Raw genomic sequence first — 22554 nt, forward strand, 5'->3', positions numbered from 1 at the left:
CAACATCGGAAGGGCTCCGATCTGACATGGGAGTCCGAGTCTGAGATGCGGAATCAGTATCCAGAGTTGTTTTCAGTATGAGACTTCGGGGACGAAGTCTGGTTCTAGTGGGGGAGAATTGTAACACCCCGAAATCCAGGTATTCTTCTATTAGCGCTGCATCTTGGTTATGTTGTCAATTTAGGGCTTTCATGATAGGCGAGTACGCCGGGCGTAGAAGGTGTACGTTGCGCGTACTCGCGTGCCTCATTTGGACGCGTTCACCCTCAGGTACGCTGGGCGTACCCAAGGTTACACTGGGCGTAACCGGTCCAGACCTAAAACCCTAATTCCTTTGGAGGGCTATAAAAGGAATGTGTGGCTGGACTTCTCAGCCACCATCCCTCAGAGGGAAACCCTAAAGAGAGTGTGCATTCGTTCTTAAGCCATTTTGTGAGTAATCTAAGCTTGGTGGTGCCATTCCAAAGTTGCAAAGGATAAGAAGAACTCATTGGGAAGGCTAGAAGTGGTGTTCAAGTGTAGATCTGAGCTTTGCAAGGGTTGAAGCTTCATTATCAGGTAAAAAGTTCGGATCTTGTCACTTGGTTCATGTTATATGCTTCAAGTACCATTTTCTAGGGTTTTAGTCCCAAAGGTGGAGACTTTTTGTGCAAATGGTCTCCATAAGCTTAGACCCATCATACTTCTGGTCTTTTGGAGTTGTAGACTCATAAAAATGATATCTTGGACGTGAATGTTGCACCATGCATGAGATCTAGGTCCTTGAGTTGGATTAGAATGATGTTAAGAAGTGTTGGAGCCTTTACAACCATGCCAAGGTTTAAAGGTCTCGACTTTATGGGTTTAGACGCATAAACAGAGTTGGATCTAGAAGTTGGAGTAATGGCTTAACCGATTAAGACCAAAAATGAATTATGTTAGAATCTGATGGTTACATCGGGCGTAACTCCCAGTACGCGCAACGTACTGGGTGGAGACCCCCGATCCATGGGTTGGTGATGTACGCCCCGCGTACTCACAAGGTTGACTTTTATTGACTTTTAGGGTTTTGGTCAACATGAAGACTTTGGGTCAAGGAAGGGTAAAATGGTCTTTTACCCTCTGAGGAATGATGATAAGGGATAAAGTTTTAGTTGTGGAAGTCTTTGATTATTAAATGATATTTTTATGATTAGGCGAGGTAGAGTCGTCGTTGGGATTTGGAGATAGCAAGTAAGCGAGATCTTAGACTTTCCACGAGGTGAGTTTTCTCACTATACTGTACCCGGAAGGGTTTTATTGTGTGACCGGAAGGTCGGATATGTTATGAGTTATATGCATTGTATGTGATAAGTTAATCGTGTATATGTGCCATGTATGTTATGCTTGATATGGGCCGGAAGGCATTATGTTATGGGCCGGAAGGCGTGTATGTTATGGGCTGGAAGGTGTTGTGATGTGGACCGTAAGGTTGACGTAGGTAGGACCGGAAGGTTTACCTAGCCGGGACGGAAGTCCCCTGATACACATGGACCGGAAGGTCAGGGCCTGGAAAGGCGTATTTGTGTAAGTTGTATTTTGGGGAACTCACTAAGCATTTATGCTTATCGTTGTTGTGTTATGTGTTTCAGGTACTAGCGAGGACCGTGTGAAGGCGTCGGCGTGATCGTACACATTGTCGGGGAAACTATTTTATGATCATTGAGATGTATTTGGTTATGATAATATTGCTCACATTTGAATTTGGAATATTAAACGATGGTTTTTGATGTTTCCAAAAATGAAAATTTTGTTTTAAAATTTACGTTGTTACAGTTACGCAGACTCAGGTTGCCTGTTATCACTTGATAATATCACTACCCAGTCCTTCAACAGCAAACAAAACTATTAGCGACAATATTTTTTTAATTTTCTGAATTTTTTTGATGTTTTTGGATTTTTGAGAGTTTTTCTGGAAAAAGAAAATAAAACAGAAACAATATATATATATATATATATATATATATATATATATATATATATATATATATATATATATATATATATATATATATATATATATATATATGTTTTTGGATTTTTTATTATTTCTCTCCGTAAATTTGTGCATGGAAAAGAATGAAATGATTAAAAATGCGCAAATTTAAACCAAGAAAACCTAAAAATTAATCCTCAAAAAGAATCATTTTTAAAAATCCCACAAGCACATCGAATCGAGCTTTATTAAAGGGCTTTGTGAACAGGTTCGCCACATTATTGTCAGTGTGAACATGTTCTAGCTTGATGAGTGAACGCTCATAACAATCTCGAATAAAATGAATTTTGATGTCAATGTGCTTGGTTTTGGAATGTTAGACTGGATTTTTAGTGATTTGAATAGCAGCCTCATTATCGCAATGAATTGGGGTTTCTAGAAAATTCAAACCGTAGTCCAACAGCTAATGTTGCATCCATATAACTTGAGAACAACAGGCATATGCATCGACATATTCTGCTTCTGTTGTTGAGGTTGAGACCGTATGTTGCTTCTTGCACTGCCATGAGGATAGTCTATCTCCAAGAAATTGGCATCCTCCTGACGTCGATTTTCTATCAAGCTCACACCCGCCATAGTTGATGTCTGCAAAAGCATAAAGGTCAAATTTTGGATTTTTCGGATACCAAAGGCCCAGATTTTGGCAACCTTTGAGATACTGAAAAATCCGTTTAATAGCAATAAGATGAGAAAGTTTAGGATTCGCCTGGAAGCGTGCGCATTGACAGACAGCAAACATTATGTCTGGACGACTAGCAGTCAGATACATGAGCGAACCGATCATCGATCGATAATACGTCTAATCTACGGATTTGCCTTCAAGATCAGGAGCCAGTAGAGGTCTCTCCGCCATGGGTGTAAGAGCAGTTTTCACATCTCTGAACCCGAACTTCTCCAGTATATCATCCACATAATTTGCTTGATGAATAAGGATTCCGATAGAAGACTGTTTGACCTGAAGCCCCAGAAACATGGTCATCTCCCCAAGAGAACTCATCTCAAACCTTTTCTTCATTATTCCTTCAAACTCCTTGTAAAGCTGTGGACAAGTTGTCCCAAAGATAATGTCGTTAACATAGATCTGAACAAGCATCTGATCATTAGCCACATGCTTGATGAACAAAGTTTGATCAATGGTGCCGCGAGAGTACCCATGCTCGAGCAAATGCTTTGTGAGAGTTGCATACCATGCTCAAGGAGCTTGATGTAACCCATACAATTCTTTGTCTAACTTGTAGACACGATTATAAAATTTTGAGTCAGCAAACCCAGGGGGTTGATCAACATAGATTTCTTCCTTCACCTTTCCATACAAGAAGGCAGTCTTGACATCCATTTGGTATACCGTGAAATTCATGTAAGAAGCATATGCGAGAAAGATGTGAATAGCCTCCAACCGAGCTACGGGATCAAATACCTCAGTATAGTCAAGACCCTCAATCCGTCGAAACCCACGAACCACTAACCTTGCTTTATTTCTAATGATCACTCCCGAATCATCTTGCTTATTACGATAGACCCAACGTGTGTCAAGAGCCCTTTTGCCCTTTGGTAAGTCAACCAGCTTCCAAACCCTGAGCTTTTCAAACTGATTAAGCTCCTCATGCATCGCATCCACCCAACTGGGATCATTCAGAGCCATATCAACGTTCTTTCGCTCTATTTGAGATATAAAGCAAGAGTAGAGACATGCATTAACATCCCCACTCTGACTTCTAGTTTTAACTCTATCTCCCAGCTGGCCAATGACATTTTCGATCGGGTGATCGCATTGGATTCTGGAGGGTATGTCTTGGCTGATATCATTAAGAGAAACAGGAAGAGTGTGAATATTGAAACTTCCATTATCTACTGATTGAGTCCTATTTGATGACTCTGCTACAAACTCATTTTCAATTTCTTCAGGAAAGAGTAGTTCCATAAAAAGTTGAAGTGGCAGCGGAAGTATCTCTAGACATGAACTCTCTTTCAATAGGGGTAAGAGGCGTAGCATCAGCATCAGGAGTTCCATCTTGAACTTTAGATTTTGGACTACATAGTTGATCAGATGGCTCCCCTTCAGGTGTAGCAGAAGAGTCTTCATCACGTGTAGCGGAGAACTCCCCCTCAATCGATGGGGGTCTGTAGACAACTTCTTCGTCTTCATCGTCGTACACAATCTTCGAACCAGAGGAGGATCAACTTGAACTATCTGAAGACACATTAAATGATTTGAAAAGAGATGTGTAATCAAATAACCATTCGGGACCCACTTGAGCATCTGTTTCATTCTCTTCCAGCCAGCGCACGTCATAGGATTCAACGATCTGCTTCGTCCTCTTGTTGTAAACTCTATACGCGGTGCGCACAGCATACCCCACAAAATAATAGTCATCAGCTTTGGCATTAAATTTAGGGTTGGAATCTAAGTGAAGAAGGGTGCAAGGACAGCCAAATACACGAAAATGGCTAACAGAAGGCTTGTGTCCATAAAGAATTTCATATGGAGTCTTCATTTGTGCTTTGTTGATTAGAACACGGTTCTGCACGTAGCAAGCAGTGTTAATCGCCTCGGCCCAAAAGAATACAGGTAGTTTGGAATCACACAGCATCGTCCTTGTGGTGTCGTTCAACGTTCTATTTCTCCTTTCAGCAACACCGTTTTGTTGAGGCGTGTGAATAGAGCTATATTGACGCACTATCCCCTTTTCTGCGCAAAAATGGTCAAGAATCGAATTCTTAAATTCAGTTCCATTGTCAGTGCGAAGCGCCTTCACTTGATTGTTTGTCTGCTTCTTAATCATCACCACGAACTTCTTTATTAGATCAACAACCCCTGCTTTGTTGGATAAGAAGAAGACCCATGTAAATAGAGAGAAATCATCGATCCCAACGAGACAGTATGAGCTTCGGTTAATGCTCAGGATGTTGACTAGTCCAAATAAGTCCATGTGTAACAATTGGAGCACTTGACTTATGGAATTGACTTACTTAGGCAGGTGTGGTTTCCAATGATGTTTGCCTTGAGCACATGAAACACACTTTTCAAACATGATAAAGTCTCTGATAGGAAGGCCTCAGACCATCTCATTTTTTGCAAGACGGTTCAGGTTTTTTGCGTTAGCATGACCTAGTCTTCGATGCCACAACATTGCATTGTGTTCGGAGACCTTTGAGAAAAGACAAGTGACTTGTTCAGGGAGATTGTTGTTCATATCGATGATATAAGCATTCCCAACCCGTTTAGATTTGACTAGAATCCACTTTCTAGGGTGACAATGCCAGGCTTGAGAATCATACACTCTTTATCAGTAAAATGAGTTGAGTAGCCTTTGTCACATATCGGAGAAACGCTCAACAAACAATGCTTTAACTCGGGAGCATAATGACATTTTCGAAGCTCAGCACTCCATTCATAACAGTTCCGCACTGTGTGATCTTTCCACCATCTCCGCCCGCAAAGGAAACATAACCCCCATTAAAAGATTGAATTTTGCTTAGTTGGGAGATGTCTCCAGTCATATGCCGGGAGCAGCCGCTGTCAACGTAACAAGGAAAAACGACATTCCTCCGCAACTGTCCCTGCAAAATGAGCGGAATCATTTAGATTTAGGAACCCAGGCCATCACTGTCCTAATCACTTTAGAGGGTGGGAGCAATGAATTAGAAAGTGATTTGGGCTTCCACTAAAGTTTAGGTTTTACAACATTCTCTGGTGGTTTTGAAATAGACTTCACAGGAGTTTGCACAAACCTTCTGGATGTTCTACCAAAACTAGTAGAAGATCTAGAATTGCTTTTTAACGAAACCAATCTTGGTGGAGCCTTGTTCAGTTTTGGCAAACAATTTTGAGTTTTGTCAGTAAAAACCTTTTTATTTGTTTGAAGACCAGCCCTTTTTCTGTTTTTATTATCTTTCTCATCATTATTTCAAGAACGAGTTCTTGAGGATTTTCTAATTAAAGACCTTCCTCAAGAATCATTCTCCCCTCTTGGTGATAGATAGTTTACAAAGATCCTATTTTGACAATTCCTAGCTATGTAACCACCAACACCACAATTAAAACAAATCTGTTTATTATTTGAACTTGTGTTGCATTTTTCAGATTTATTTTCTTTACAGACACTCTTACTCTTCTCAGAAGAACATGCATGTGAAATAGATTGAGAAATAAGTAAGGGTGCCTCATTCGATTTGATGTGTGGAGTTGATGATTCCTCATGAGAATCACAAGCATCAGAATTACCAAACAATTCATCAAACATATCGAAAAAGATAAATTCAACATTATCAGATGATGAGCCAACACAAGAAACATTTTCAGATTTAACATCAGAAACACAATCAAAATTATTCATGACAGAAACATCAGGTTTAAAAACAAAATTAGGTTCTCCAGCTTCGCGCTTTGCTTGATCTAATGGTTGATCTGTAGAGGAAGTAGAAACATCAGTATTTTCAATGTTAATAAAACCTTTTGAAACTAAACTGGCTGGTATGCCATATTGAAGATGTGACTCCTTGTCAGTTTCGTCCTGTGTCGTAGGGATGGATGTGTAGTTATGATTGAAGGTGGAGGAACACAATCATACCCTAGACCCTTGTTTTGATTTTCTTTGAATTTTAATTGGGTTTCACACAAAGACTCAACTGTCTTACTTGATGCAGTGTAATTTTTGAAACAAACATCGATTTTATCATTCTTAATTTTCAAAGCTTCAAGTTCATTGGTTACTGCATCAAATTGTCTTTTAACATAATCATACAGTTCACATTTTTCACTGTATTCTGATTGAATTTTTCTAAAATCCTTTATTTTAGCTTCTAGTTGGGCCTTAAGAGGCTTTTGTCCTTTCCTAAGTTGATAACCCTCATACTTAAGGTCCTCTACTTGCCTACGTAAGACTTGTATTTCATCACGAAGAAGTGTAACATATTCTTTACAAGAAAAAGAACAATATGGTAGATTTACCTCGCTTTTCTTGGACTCGAAAGAGGTAGATACCATTAGGGCAAGCTGTAATTCCATCATCTCTGCTTCGGGATCAGCATCAGCATTCTTTGAAGAAGTATCATCAATTTGAGCTAGGTGAGCATTTTCTGGCCCTGAGATATTCAAGGCTTGAATTTGGTCCTCCCAGTCAAATGATTGTGCAACCATAGCTGTTTCTCCACTAGTTGTAGATCCTGCATGGTTGTTTCCTACTACAACCATCTGCCTGTTGCTGTTGATTCTGCGATCTGGTTTCGAGCAATCACGAGCAAAATGACCTTGCTCATGGCAGTTGAAACATCTTAGCATGCTTTTATTGAATCCCACCTTCTTGTCAGCATTCATGGCCCAGTTATTTTTCCCGGTTTTCTTGGCGAATTGTTTGGCTCTGAAAACAGCCATGGCAATTTGCCATGTAATGTCCATTTCCTCTACATCTTCAGGATGTATCTAATCCAAATCAGCAAATGATAGCTGAGGTGGAAGATCTCCAGCTACAAAGGCATTGTAACAGTTGACTAGCCCAACATCTAGATCCAGAATTTTCATCAGATTCTTTGGAGTTCGAAATAGAGGCTTCAACTGACACATTCGAAGCAAAAATAGGTTGAGGGATGGCGAATGACACATTTTGAGTTTGATGGTGAGGGATGGATGGTACAACATTGAAAGTTTGAATCTGAGGTTGTTAAACTGCGAAAGCTTGACTTGAGGGAGTCATGTAAGATGATAGAGCATTATTGGATGAAACTCCAAGATTTGCAGTAGAATAAGAATTCACATGGTTGATTTCTCTTTGTTTGTCATCAATGTCACATGCCTTGATAACCGCCATGACTTCTGCAAGAGAGAGACGACTCAAATCCTTGGTTTTCTTAATCACAGCAACATTCATATCCCATGACCTAGGAAGAGCATTCAGAAGTTTCTTGTTGATTTCTGACTTGGTCAAGAAAATCCCTAAAATGTTCATGTCAGTTGTGAGTGCAGTGAATCTTTGCAATTGAGCTTCAAGAGTCTCTCCTGGAATGTAGTTCAACATGTTGAATTTCTGCCTCAGCATGTCATGCCGACTCTCTTTCATATCTTCATTGCCCTCATAGACCTCAAGAAGTGCTTCGCATAGAGCTTTAGCTAAAGTGTACTCACGAAACCTTGAGCAATATCAGGGGATAATGCCATGGTTAAGGTGGCTAAGGCTCTTTCCTGTTCTTCAATCAACTCAAAATCCTCATCAGTATAATTGTCAATAGATTTTTCAACCAATTGACCTCCAATATTCACAGTGATTCTGACAGGATCTCTAAGAATGCTTCTCCAGATCTTGAAATCTTTCATCTTGATATATTTTTCTATCCTATACTTCCACTCGGGAAAACCTTCAGCAGACATCAACCTTGGAATACGAGTAGTCGTGCCCATAACAACATCAAGTTCTTGAAATTGAGTTTGACTTTGAGAATCCATTTGAAATTGAAGTGATTTGAAGTTCCAAAAAAGGTTTACGGTTATTTTTAAAAAAATAGAAAGTTTACGGTCGTAAAGAGAGTTTACGGTTGATATGATTGCGACCGTAAACTGAGTTTACAGTATAAGTTTACGGTTTATAGGTTTGTTGTTCTTCAATCCTGTTTACGGTGCTTGAATATTAAGAGATTACGGTTTTTGAATATATCCTTTTACGACGGTAAACTGAGTTTACGATTGGCAGTAAACTCTCAAATAGCCTTCAAAACTCGAGTTTTCAGATAAAATCAGTTCCTTCAATGCCTAGATCGTAGAATTTAAAGATCAAACAGTGAGAATAACAGCTTGAACACTCGGTATCTTGATCGAATGAGTTTTGATACCAATTTACGCTCTGACCCTTCACATAATGACTTAAAGTCATGTAAACTCTTTTAAAAGTCACGTAAACTCTTTTTAGAATACCGTTAAACTCTTCTAAATGTTTTTATAACTCTTTAAAACTTATAATTGTCAAAATCATGTTTATATATGTATAGATATATAAATAAGACTTAAAGGGCTTAGGACTAATGAATTGCCTTATTTCCTTTTCCTTGTTTGGATGTGGCCTTAAGGTGGTGTTATTTGTCTGAAGGTCGTTTCCTTCTTATATATATATATATATATATATATATATATATATATATATATATATATATATATATATATATATATATATATATATATATATATATATATATATATATATATATATATATATATATATGAATATAAAAGGTTATTTCAGTCAATATCGTTACCTTTGTATCATGCTGAGCAAAGGGGTACACTCTTGAGAAATCATTCTAATCAAATATAACATATAAATTGTAATATGTATAATTTATGAAAAAAATGTGAAATCTATTTTCTAGATAAGTATACGAGGTCTAAACTACTTTGTCAAGAAAAGGATATAATTCGATCTTTACTCAAACTAAAATGTGATGGTACGTCTTTAGGACATAGCAATATACTTTCTATGTTACATTATTGTAACCAGAGTCTCTTGGAGGGAGAGTGGGCATTGTGTGTATAGATCTATACGGGACTAACAATCCCACACCTTGACTGCTAGCTACAGTATGGCAAACCAACCATGGGGTGACAAATGACATATGTTCAGTTTCGACGCCAATAGGTCGTCGTCTTCATTATAGTCCAACATGGTTACAACTTTATCACATTTTAAGCCTAATTAACCAGGTTAATATTAGGGTAATTATTCATCGATAGTTTATTTGTAAGAAATACAACTATTGATCGCTTTCCACAAACAAAACGAAATGGTTTTATGGGGATTTAAAACTACTTATCGAAACAATTTTATGGGGATTTAAAACTACTTATCGGAACGGTTTAATGGGGATTTAAAACTACTTATCGGAACAGTTTTATGGGGATTTAAAACTATTTATCAGAACGGTTTTATGGGGATTTAAAACTACTTATCAGTTGTAAAGCATAAAATATAGGATTTTCTCGAACTAGGTTTTGAGAAGACGAAGCTTTCAAGGCTCGTCTTTATTTTGATTATTCATTTTTGGTGTCTTATAAACTATGCATAGAACACACTTGTATTAAATTATATTATTAATTCAATGGATGATGTTGTAGCTTGTTTACTATTATGCATAGTTGTGATATTGTACATGATGTCCTCCGCCCAGAACGCTTCCACCATTTCGGTTTTGGGGTGTGACAATGTGTGTATAACCAAAGTACACATAGATGTATATAGAAAGAACATGGTTATCATAAGTATCACCTTAAGAGTAGATAGAGAAAGAATATGATTACATGAAATGTAATCCTATGTATGGATAGAAATGAAAAAGGTGTTTGTTAAACACCTAAGAGACATAGAAAGAGATAAAATATGATTATATGCGGTGTAATCATATGAAATATGATTATATGCAATGTAATCATATAATACCTAAGAGACGTAAAAATTGGATTGTATGCCTTATAAGCATATGTGTGTACGCATGTCTAGACAATGATAGTATTAGGTAGGATACCTATATGTTATTAGACATAGGAAATGATTAAGTACTTAATTTATTAAGTACTAAATGTATATTAGAAGATCTCTTAATTTGCGAGATTGTTGCTCACCATGGGGTTCCAGTCTCTATTGTTTCAGACTGTATTGTTCAGTTCACCTCCCGTTTTTAGCAGAAGTTCCACGAGGAACTGGGAACGAGGCTGCATTTCAGCACATCTTATCATCCGCAAACCGACAGCCTGATCAAGCAGACCATACAGACTCTCGAGGATATGTTGCGAGCATACGTCATTGATTTTGTTGGGAGTTGGGACTCCTACCTACCTCTTGCTGATTTTTCCTAACAAAACAGTTTCCAGTCCAGTTTTGGTGCTCCACCTTTTGAGCTATTGTATGGGCAGAGGTGTCGTACCTCGGTCTGTTGAGGCGAGGTTAGCCATAGCCTCATGGGTAGGACCGAGGTGGTTCTGCATATTACAAACATGATTCAGCAGATCAGGCAAAGATTGTAGACTGCTCGGAGTCTGAAAAAAGAGTTATGCCCACCAGCACCGATCTGAGTTAGAGTTTCAGGTCGGTGACATGGTGTTGTTGAAGGTCTCACCCTGGAAGGGTGTGATTCGCTTCAGGAAGAGGAGGAAGTTGTGCCCTCGATATATTGGACCATTCCAGATTATTGCTAGGGTTGGCAAGGTTGCATATAGATTGGATCTTCCAGAGGAGCTCAGTCAGATTCATAGAACTTTCCATGTTTCGCAGTTGCAGAAGTGTATTTTGGACGAGGATGTGGTGGTATCATTCGATGACATTCAGGTTGATGAGTGTCAAAACTATGTTGAGAGGCTGGTGGTTGTTCTGGAAAGGAAGATAAAGGTTCTGCGTAACAAGGAGGTACCTTTGGTAAAGGTACAGTGATAGCATCAGAGGGGATTCGAGTGGACCTGGGAGGCGGAGGCTAAGATGCGGGAGCATTATCTGGATTTGTTCACCGTAGCAGGCTCCGAGGAAGAATCCTAGTTCAAGTGGGGGTGAGTTGTAACATCCCGATTCCCAAGTATGAGAATTTTATTTAAAAAGGAAAATTTTCTTTGGAACTCGTCGAGTTTATGGCCTCAACTCAACGTGTTGAAAGTCTATGGGTTGCAGATCTTTTTGAACAAACTTAACAAGTTGGAGAAGAAAACTCGACGAGTTGGTGGCTGAATATGAAACCTTAGTTTTTGATGAGTAGTTGGAGAAGAAAAGATGAAAATGCATTAGTAACTTGATGTTATAAAACGTGTCGTTGTGTATAATTTGATAGGTAGTTAGTACAAGCATATAATGTCGAAGTTTATCTGTTCCTTTTATCCTAAGAGGATTAAAAGCGATATCTAAGGCCCCTCGATGATTCTGTTTTGACTATGTGTCGGACCCGGTCAGAACTAAATTGATATGTTCAGTTATGTTCTATGTCAGAAGAATCGGAAATCGGGAAACAAATTGCAGGACAATAAGTATGACTATGTTCCATGTGTTTGTCCGCATAGATATCTTGAGAACAGAGGAGTATATGATCCCTTATCTAAAGGGCACGTCACTGACAAGGTAAGAGTTCGACAACGGCTTTTGAAAGCTTACGATTGCTAAGTCGGATCCTAAAGTCACATTGACAGTTATAATTATTAGACTTATCCAAGTGGGAGATTGTTGTATTTGGTGTCTAAGCCCATAACTATAAATGGGATGCACTTGACCCGATTGTAGCATGATCCTTTTGGGGTGCCTTCACTAGTGCAATTTGATAGGATGGACTTTGAGAATAACGTTATTTATGATTTATTAATATATTACAAGCATAATATATTAATATGAAATTATATTATTTAATTAGTATCGATCAAGAATTAATTTCGAATTAATTTTATGGTCAAAAGAGACTAATTAAATATATGAGGATTGATTATGTAAATCAATGATCCTTATAGTGTGGGGCAATAATCCACGATTATTTAGATGGGCAAAACCAATGAGATAAACCATGGATAGTCCATGGAGGTTAAACCCAAGGAGCATAAGAATGTGAAAAGTCATTGAGCATGAGGGTTTGCATGGATGTAACCCTAGCATTTGCTACACTATAAAATGGATCCCCTAGAGCCAAAAATCGGTTGCCACATACTTTCTAAGAGTGTGAAGTTGATTTTGTGCAAGCAACCTATTATCTTAAGCCTCTCTTGCATATTGGTGTTTGTGAACCATTAGAGGTATCACACTTGGGGTACTCAAGCTTTCAAATGTCAAGAACGACAAGTCCTTCTAAGAGGTAAGTTATCTAACTGGTTGTATCATTCAATTGTTCAAATGTATGCTAGTTAGCACATTGCTTTGGAAAAATGAAAATGTGCATGTATAATTAGAGAAAACATAGATCCAAAGCATTTAGGGTTGTATGTGCACCATAGGAGTGTTATAGTGCTCAAAACCCAATAATTATGTGGTTTGGGTTGAGGTTATATTGCTCTGTGTTGTAGCCAACAAACCCTGGAGTATGCCAGATGTGAACTGAGGGCTAGGGAGGGCATACCAGACTCATACTGAGGACTCATGAGCATTTCGGATATGAGCTGAGGGTCGGGCCGAGCATTCCAGATTCGTACTGAGGGATTAGCGGTATTTAGTCTGTTGACTGAATAGGTCAAGGAGCAAGCCAAACATAAGCTGTGGGCATGTAAGTCAATCCAGACTTATGTTGTAGGCTCAGGGGTAATCCAGTCTTTAAAGTTGTGGACCCATTGCATTTTGTTATTATATTGTGTTATTTGTTATGTATTGGTATTTTGGGGGAAACTCACTAAGCTTTGGGCTTACAGTTGTTGGATTGTGTTTCAGGTACTTCTCAGGATCGCGGGAAGGTGAATGTACGATCGTTCACCTCCTCATGTTTTTATTTCATGATTTTAGGATTTCTCTGATATGAATCTTATTTTAGAAATAGTTTGTAAACAATGATGATTTTGAATGTTTTCAAATAAAAAGTTTAAATTTTTTGTGATTTTTATGGGTTATATATATATATATATATATATATATATATATATATATATATATATATATATATATATATATATATATATATATAATACACACATTATTTCAGATTTATTCATATTCTGATCACATTTTAAGAAAATCGAATCTAACCTAGTTTGGAATCACGAAAATAAAAGTTGGGTGTTTTCCATTTCAAGATTTCCTTAGAAATTATGAACTCATCTTATATTAAAAATATCCTATCAACGCTTGGCAAATTCAAGATGGAAAAATCCCAATGCAATCATAGATTCAAATGAAATTATTTGTATCTAGCAAAGCTCACATTTTGGAGTTTCGTTTTCATGGGATTAATCTTCATTTGTTTCTTCAAATCGTCCTCGTCGTCATCACTATACTCCTCCACCGGATTGATCCCATTAGATCTCTCTTGCAGATCTTTAAAAACCAATTCTTGGGTAGGATCCATTTGGGAAAAACGCGTTCGATCATATGCCAAGATCTGTTCCAATATTGGATTCAAATCTGGCATCGAAGAGGGAAAGGCTTATTAGGTTTTTAGATCTGATGATGCAGAGAGGGACATGCTTCAGATGGTGATGTAAATGGAGATTGACAACTTAGGGATGGAGGTGGCAAACGGTAGTACCTTCTTGTCTCCCTTCCCTTGCTCACCGTCTATACTTTTTTCCGTCACTACTCACCACCGGTCCTTCGCTAGCAACCCATAAGAGATCGACAGCTTGTGGGAACCCTTCAGCTTCGAATATGTACATTGGTGTTGTGCCGAAGCGCATTTCTGATCAAGACTATAGCAGTGAGGTTGTTGAATCGATGACACCGCAAAGGTTGTGTTGCATGTTTTTGAACAGATGAAGGAGTTGAAAAATCAACGTGGGTTCGTTCTTCAAATCCTTAATGGCGTTCTTCCAGAGAGAGAGAGAGAGAGAGAGAGAGAGAGAGAGAGAGAGAGAGAGAGAGAGAGAGAGAGAGAGAGAGAGAGAGAGAGAGAGAGAGAGACTCAATTTTTTAATTAATAAAACTTTAGATTAAATACAAAAAAACGTATAAAATGTATAAGAAGGATATTTTAGTATTTTCAAATTTGATAAAAATCAAAAGAAAACATTGTCAAAATGGGTGTCCATACAAAAAAAATTAGGGTTGGAATTAAAACCAAAAAAATAGAGACCATTTTTATAGTTTTGGGTATTATTTACATTTTGTTATAATTTCCGGACGTTATCATTTGATATAGACATCTCTAGTTTTAGGTATTAACCCTTGAAATAACGAAATATTGATCATGTAATAAAAGCCAAATTAACATCTAGTGTACTGTTCATCACTCTCGTTCACTTTCCGTCTGGTACTCTGGTATATGTAGTCTTCGTCTTCAACATCCAGTGCAAACACTCACATACACTTACTGTCTTACACTCTTACTTCCGGTGACTCACAACCATGGAGGCAAGAAATCTCATCCGATTTCTCTTCCTCACTGTAATCGTCGCCCTCCTCCTCCTGTTCACTTTTACCAACCTCCCATATACCCTGCCACTCACCAACAAAGCGGAGGAGTTACTCGACTGCTCCACCAACTCACGGTGGTGCACCTCCAAAAACCGTTTCTTTCAATCCAATATCAAACAACCACCCAAACCCACCACCCCCCTCCACACCGCCGACGTACCCCACCACCCACTGGACCCCCTCACCCTCAACGAACTCAACAAAGTCCGCTCCATCCTCCTCTCTCACACGCTATTCCTAAACTCCAACACCTACGCGCTTCACTCCGTCGTGCTTGAAGAACCAGACAAGTCCGTCGTGCTGGCGTGGAACCACGGGGAGCCTCTGCCACCACGTAAGGCGTCTGTCATTGCACGTGTCAACGGCCAAGCGCACGTGTTCAGCGTTGAGTTGAGTTCCGGAGAGGTGAATCTTGTCGACGTCGGAGAACACTCTGGTTACCCAACGATGACTATTGAAGACATGACGTCATCAACATGGGCTCCACTTGGGAACGCTGATTTCAACCGTTCGATCTTGGCACGTGGCGTCGATCTAAAGGATCTTGCTTGTCTGCCGATTTCACTTGGGTGGTTCGGAGAAAAAGAGGAAAACCGGCGGCTGATTAAGGTGCAATGTTACTCCATGGAAGGAACAGCAAATTTCTACATGAGACCAATCGAAGGGCTCACAGTTGTTCTCGATATGGATACAAAACAAGTGGTGGAGATCATCGATAAAGGGAAGAACATCCCGATACCAAAGGCCGCAGGTACAGACTATCGTTTCTCCGCACAAAACTCCAAAATAAACCTGGTAAACCCGATATCCATCGAGCAACCAAAGGGTCCAAGTTTCACCATTGAAGATGATCATCTAGTGAAATGGGCAAACTGGGAATTTCACCTCAAACCCGACCCGAGAGCTGGGGTGGTGATATCTCGGGTCAAGGTGATAGATCCGATTACCCGAGAGATGAGGAATGTGATGTATAAAGGGTTTACTTCGGAGCTATTTGTTCCTTATATGGATCCTACCGACGCTTGGTATTTCAAGACGTATATGGATGCCGGCGAATATGGGTTCGGACTTCAGGCGATGCCGTTGGACCCACTTAATGATTGCCCACGTAACGCTTATTATATGGACGGTGTGTTCGCCGCCGGTGACGGGACGCCGTATGTCCGGTCAAATATGGTTTGTGTTTTTGAGAGTTACGCCGGCGATATTGGGTGGCGACACTCTGAAAGTCCGATCACCGGACTGGAGGTAAAATAGGATTCCGATTTCTACCTAATGTGTAAATTGTAGTATGATTTGAAGGTTATTTGAGTGGAATTTTCATGGTGATGTGGATTTGCAGATACGAGAGGTGAGACCGAAGGTGACGCTAGTTGTAAGAATGGCAGCTTCCGTTGCGAATTATGATTATATTGTGGATTGGGAATTTCAGACGGATGGGTTGATTAGAGTGAAGGTCAGCTTATTTGCACACACATTATCTAAAAACTATAAAATTTTCAAGTCGATGTTCGAATTACGTAAATGCTAAACTTGTGAAATGTCATGCATAATTAAATTAAATACATAACTTAGTAAGGTAGAAGTTAATTTATTTCATTATTTGTAATTGGTTTTTTATTTTGCATAAGACATTAAGTTTTATTTGCTTTTTGAAATTGTTTTTTTTTTCAGTCATTAATTAAGTTTATAGTTTTGTTGAAATTTAACCAATCTCGGGTTTGCTGCGTAATGCGTTTGCTTCATATATGTTTTTCATTTGTTGACTATGCAAAAAAAGTGAATATGACTTTTACATATGATTTTGGTTTAAATTTAAAACGTATGAATTTGGTTTAAATTTAAAACTAACCGTAGATGTGTACTTATTTTCTCTTATTTCGTGTTCTTTTCTTCTTGCATATAATCGTCATTTTGTACAATGACCTTTCAAGATTGTTCAAATGGTTCATCATCCTAGAGTCTTAAAAATAAGACAAGGAATGTTGTCCACAGTAACATCTTCTAAAAGAAACTCTTTGACCTTGGTAAGTTATTGTACAAAATTGTTATGTGAGAGAAAATAAGAGAAGAAGAAGAAATAAGGAAAATTAAGTACAAATCCGTAAGAATTCAATTTAACCTAAATATTTTCCAAGAAGAATCATATGTGAATTTGCATAATCACCAAATGGTAAACATGAAACAAACCAGTCGATCTGTTAACGTACTTTTTAATGTGAAAATCGAAATTTTGTGTAAACGTATGTATTATGCAATTTGTTTTATGTATTTATTTGATAAGTTATTTTTTTATGTAAAAATTTTTGGGTAAAATATTAATTTGAAAATGGCTAAATTCTACTAGTAAAATCTTTTAGGTAAGCGTCAAAATTTAATGAAAGAATCCAAAATAATAGTGACACATTGAAGAAAAACAAACAAACAAACAAACCTGGTTAGATTTTTTTTTTTTTTTTTTTTTTTTTTTTTTTTTTTTTTAAATAATATTTAGTTTGATAAAAAATTAAGTAAAGATTCAAATCAAGTTTTGTCAATCTACAATTTTTTTGAAAAAATCAAGATTTTTGACCATTGTTTTCTATCATGTTTACGTTTTTCCAAGACTGTAAACAAGAAGACAAAAAACACACGACTGTCACAAAAGCTTTAATTATTATGCAAAGTATTTCAAGGAATTTTCAATAGTTTTTTTGGGTGTCCGATGATCTTTGATTAGCATGATTTAGTTTGTCCCAATGATGAGGTAGTTCTCGAGTTCCAAGCATTTGTTTAGCATTTTACAATAGATTCTTTACATAAACAAACCCATACTTTTATCTTTATTAAAAAATATCCTTGATATTTACAAAAAAAAAAAAAAGATTCTAATTCTAATAATGGTGGTCTATTCTCTATACGTAATCATGATTTGAAGTCTCAAAACTTGTCTTTTCAGGTTGGACTTAGTGGAATCTTGATGGTGAAAGGCACTTCTTACGTCAACATGAACCAAGTAAACCAAGAGGAAAATCTCTACGGCACCCTCTTATCAGAAAATGTCATCGGAGTCATCCATGACCACTACATCACCTTCTACCTTGACATGGACATTGATGGGCCCCCAAACTCCTTTATCAAAGTCAACATCAAACGTGAAGAGACTGCGCTGGGAGAATCTCCCAGGCGCAGTTACCTAAAAGCAGTTAGAAATACTGCAAAAACAGAAAAAGATGCACAAGTGAAATTAAAGTTGTATGACCCGTCCGAGTACCATATTGTGAACCCGTCTAAACGGACACGAGTTGGTAACCCGGTCGGGTACAAGCTAGTCCCTGGTGGGACCGCTGCCAGTTTGTTGGATCTTGATGATCCACCACAAAAGCGTGGGGCTTTTACTAATAATCAAATTTGGGTGACTCCGTATAATAAGAGTGAGGAGTGGGCCGGAGGATTGTTTACGTATCAGAGTCAAGGGGAGGATACTCTTGCAATATGGTCTGAAAGGTATGCATTATAAAATAACCATTATATTAAATATAATTACATATATCATCATTAAAATAACCACATAGTTTTAAAAAGCTATAAATTTAGTCGAACTTTATATTAGTATTGTATGGTAGTGTATTTAAAAATAAAATGGTTAAAATGCAAATACCAATAGTTGTTTTATCCATTAGTTATGTCAAAATAAAACAGAAATCAACCTAGTATGAGGTAAAATTTAGTCGAATTTTATATCAAATACTTTGAGTTTTGTGAATTTTACCTTCCTCAGCTTACATTTAGCACTACCCTTAAAATTATATATGTTTTCTTTTCAGGGATCGATCAATTGAAAACAAGGACATTGTAATGTGGTATACATTAGGGTTTCATCATGTTCCATGCCAAGAGGACTTCCCAATCATGCCGACTGTATCATCGAGCTTTGATCTGAAGCCTGTTAACTTTTATGAAAGCAACCCTATTCTCAACATTCCACCAAATAACGAGAATGATTTGCCCGTTTGTAGCGCTAGTGCTGAATCTTCTGCATAATTGTTTCAATCTTAAGAAAAATCTTGGTCTCGAATCTCGATGTTGTGAATATGTAAGAATTTCGGAAAACAGAGTGTTGTAGACCTAAATGATCGATATCTAATAAATGGTTTAAAGACACTTTTTTTCCTTTTGGTGGATATGTTGTACGCGTCTACGCATTGTTGTTTTTTTTATGACAAAACTGCAAAATTGGTCCCTATGGTATTCAAAACACTTTGGATAGGTCAAAAAAGTTTTTGACTTGCATGGAAGGTCTAAAATCAAGAATTTACTATGATTTTAGTCCAAAAAATGTTGAAATGACTATTTTGCCCTTTTTCATTTCCTTTATGTATTTTTTATATTTGTTTTAATATTTTATTAATTAAAAAAACATAAGAAAAATCAAAAAGTATGTCGGGTCCACCTAACCTCTCTCTCTCTCTCTCTCTCTCTCTCAAATACATCGACCCACCTTTGTCTTTCTCCTTCACCTCCAAAAACATTGAACCCTCCTCTCCATTAAAACCGGAAGCTTCATTCTACTCCCACAGATCCACTACAATCCCTTCCCATCAGCAACCCAAAATCAGATGTGAGTAAAAAGTTTCACGAACTTGTCCAGAGACTTTTGAGATGGCTGATATGATTTGCTATGCCCTGAAAATCAAGTTATTGTCATCCAACGTTGCTTCTCTCCGTTTTGCTTCAAAATTGTGAGAAGTTTCTCTTCGTCATCAATCCGTCTCTATTTAGTTTGCAGGAGAATGAAGTTGAAGCAACGCTGAGTTCTGGTGGCAAAAATATGCGAGCCACCACCGAATCCACCGCCATTCATGAAGATACAACTCATCACTTACCATATGTCACAACTAGCATTTTTGCTAGGAAATTCTACTCTCATGCAATCATTCACCTAGTGTATTAACTTGTACTCTAAGTGAATACTATACTTCATTCTCATTCAAATACATCTCATATGTTCAACTACGGGTTAAAAACCCTAGAAATCTCGGCTTAAGTTCATTACGGACTAGGATTCTCTTATTGGGCCTAAGGGACCAATAAATCATCAATTCATCAATCTATAACATTTTGGGCCATTTGGGCCTAGAACAATTCATTCTACCTCCAATGGACCATGAAGTGTCATAAATGATTTAATTAACCTTAATGGGCCATAAACCCATTCCTTTTTTTATTTTACCATTTTGGGCCGTGAACCTCCTTAAAGGCCTAATGGGTCGAAAAATCTATTATTGGTCTTCATAAATTCGATCATGTTAAGAGAAGGACCAAATTCCTTCAATTCCTTTCTCTTAAGCCCAAATTCTAGGCCATTATGCTTATTAGACAAAAAAAAGGGAAAACAAGATAAATTGTGCACTTGCCACCTCCTTATTGCATGGTGGATCTCCATGCACATCACCATACTCCCTCTCTCTCTCCTCCCTTCTTCTTATTCACGGCCAAAACACCTCACACCACCCTCATTCTCTAAAAAATCTTTCAAGAAAACTTTCTCAAAACTCTCAAGAACATCCTCCTTCCTTCCATCCAAATTTTCGAGATCTCTAGGTGTTTTAAGAAGATCTTCACTAAAGACCATCAATCTTAGGTAAGTCTTTCTTAGATCCATGGATTAACTTCTTGATCTCTTCAAAAATCTCCTCTTACACCCATATTTTTGTGGATCATGTTCTTAGAACCACCTAAGTTCAAGATCTAGTCAAGAAAGCTTGCTAGGATCAAAAATCTTCTTTTACTTCTTCATCAAAACCGATCCATCACCCCAAGGTGAGTTCATACCCCCTTGTTTTTGGTTTTTACTTGTTTTTGGGGGATAATACAAGTTGATTTGTGTAGATCTATGTGTACATGCATGACTATGTGTGTTTTCCATGAATTATTTGGTGATTATGTGTTGATTTCTTCATTAATCTAAAATATGTTAAGAACTTGAAGTTTATCACTTGGATCTTCATAAGAACCTTGATAAAAGTATGTTTTATCACATATAATACATTTAAACTAGTAGATCTGAGATTTATACACTTTAAATAGCAAAAATGAGTGTTGTGTTGTAAGATCTATATATTAAACTCATAAAATAGCCATTGACAGGAAAGTTTTGGTCCAATCTAGGACTTTTTTGACCCTCTTAATGGAAGTATTTTTCAACACTGTTTTACATGGATAAAGTTTAGATATATAACTTTAAAATGACTACTCTCACGTTTTCATACCACTTTTCTACAATTTTTGGTGAATTTTACAAAACTGCCTATCAAATTTGAAATACTTTCGGACTAGCCTGTGAAGGTGAGCAATTTCACACTTGTTAGAAGCCATTAAAAATTATGAGAAAAATTGTGAACAAAGTAGACAAAATTTTCAAAATTCCAGAATTACGGATCGAAATTTCGACTTACGATGATTTTTCTACAAAATTTCCAAAAAGTAGGTTGGGAAGGCTCAACACCAGAAAAATGTGTATTTCCACAAAAATCAAGACAAAAATGATATTTTGACAAAAATGGGTTTAAATTGTTATTTTTACCACAAACTAGTCATCAATACAAGTTTTGAACCAAATGGAGACTAAAGTGTTATTCTTACAAAAATTGGGCCTTAATTTCTAAATTTTTGGCTTATTGGGCCAAGAATGTCATTTTTTTTACAAAAAGTGTGCTTTATATATCAATTTTGTAAATAATCAAGCTAAAATAAACAAAACAATAACAAACGGGTTAAAAACGATATTCATATCCTTATTGGGCCTGAAAATAATATACATGTTTAGTGGGCCTTAGTGTCCTTTTACATGTATATTGGGCTCAGGATAGACATTCATATTCCTTTTGAGCCAGGAAATAATAGACACATATAGTGGGCCTTAGTGGTCCACTTACATGTTTATTGGGCCTAGGAATGAGTTTTATATATCTTCTTCTTTCTTTTGATATTTTAGTGAAGACTTGAACCAAAACCAACGATAAACTAACAAACGGATTAATTTGATCATTTTCTAGGTTATTGGGCCTTAGTGGCCCATTTTTATGTATGAGAGGTCATGTATACTATTAATATGTTTATTGGGCCTCATTGACCCATTAACATATGCGACGGATCTTGGATACTATTTGTGTGCTATTTGGGCCTGTAAATACTTTACATGTGAAATGGGCCTTAGTTGTCCTTTCATATATATTTCGGGCCCATGTTATATAATCTCATTCCAGTTGGGTCTTGAAATGATTTACATGTTTAGCGATGCCTTAGTGGTTCACTTATTTAGATCACTGGGCTTGGAATGAGTTTATAACTTTTTCTTCGCGTAAATTCGATTAAAGATCTAGTGACATTTGTCGGTTGGCACCTATTAAGTGTACGATCGTAGCCTATAGTTATAACCAGGGTCTCTTGGAGAGAGAGCGGGGATTTGTGTATAGATCTATACCGGGATGACACCTTACA

At 37.4% G+C, this 22554-nt stretch overlaps 1 protein-coding gene across 1 annotated transcript; it reads left to right on the top strand.

Annotated features, from left to right (window-relative positions):
• Window positions 1–14838: 14838 nt before the first annotated feature.
• Window positions 14839–19229, top strand: LOC144999776 (amine oxidase [copper-containing] gamma 2-like). The gene is made up of 4 exons (XM_078958942.1): window positions 14839–16320; window positions 16415–16528; window positions 18011–18558; window positions 18879–19229. Exons 1-4 carry the CDS (start codon window positions 15004–15006, stop codon window positions 19093–19095), a joined length of 2196 nt encoding a protein of 731 aa, XP_078815068.1. The 5' UTR covers window positions 14839–15003; the 3' UTR covers window positions 19096–19229.
• The last annotated feature ends 3325 nt before the right edge of the window (window positions 19230–22554 follow it).

The sequence above is a fragment of the Lactuca saligna genome, chromosome 6, assembly GCF_052625555.1.
Source record: "Lactuca saligna cultivar CGN05327 chromosome 6, ASM5262555v1, whole genome shotgun sequence".
In the NCBI taxonomy this organism is placed as follows: domain Eukaryota; kingdom Viridiplantae; phylum Streptophyta; class Magnoliopsida; order Asterales; family Asteraceae; genus Lactuca; species Lactuca saligna.

Bases quoted from the DNA above. Each gene is read 5' to 3' on its own strand.
- LOC144999776 (XM_078958942.1), top strand. From the start codon at position 15,004: ATGGAGGCAAGAAATCTCATCCGATTTCTCTTCCTCACTGTAATCGTC. The intron at 16,529-18,010 runs GTCAGCTTATTT...TTGTCTTTTCAG, and splicing joins ATGGGTTGATTAGAGTGAAG to GTTGGACTTAGTGGAATCTT. The intron at 18,559-18,878 runs GTATGCATTATA...TTTTCTTTTCAG, and splicing joins CTTGCAATATGGTCTGAAAG to GGATCGATCAATTGAAAACA.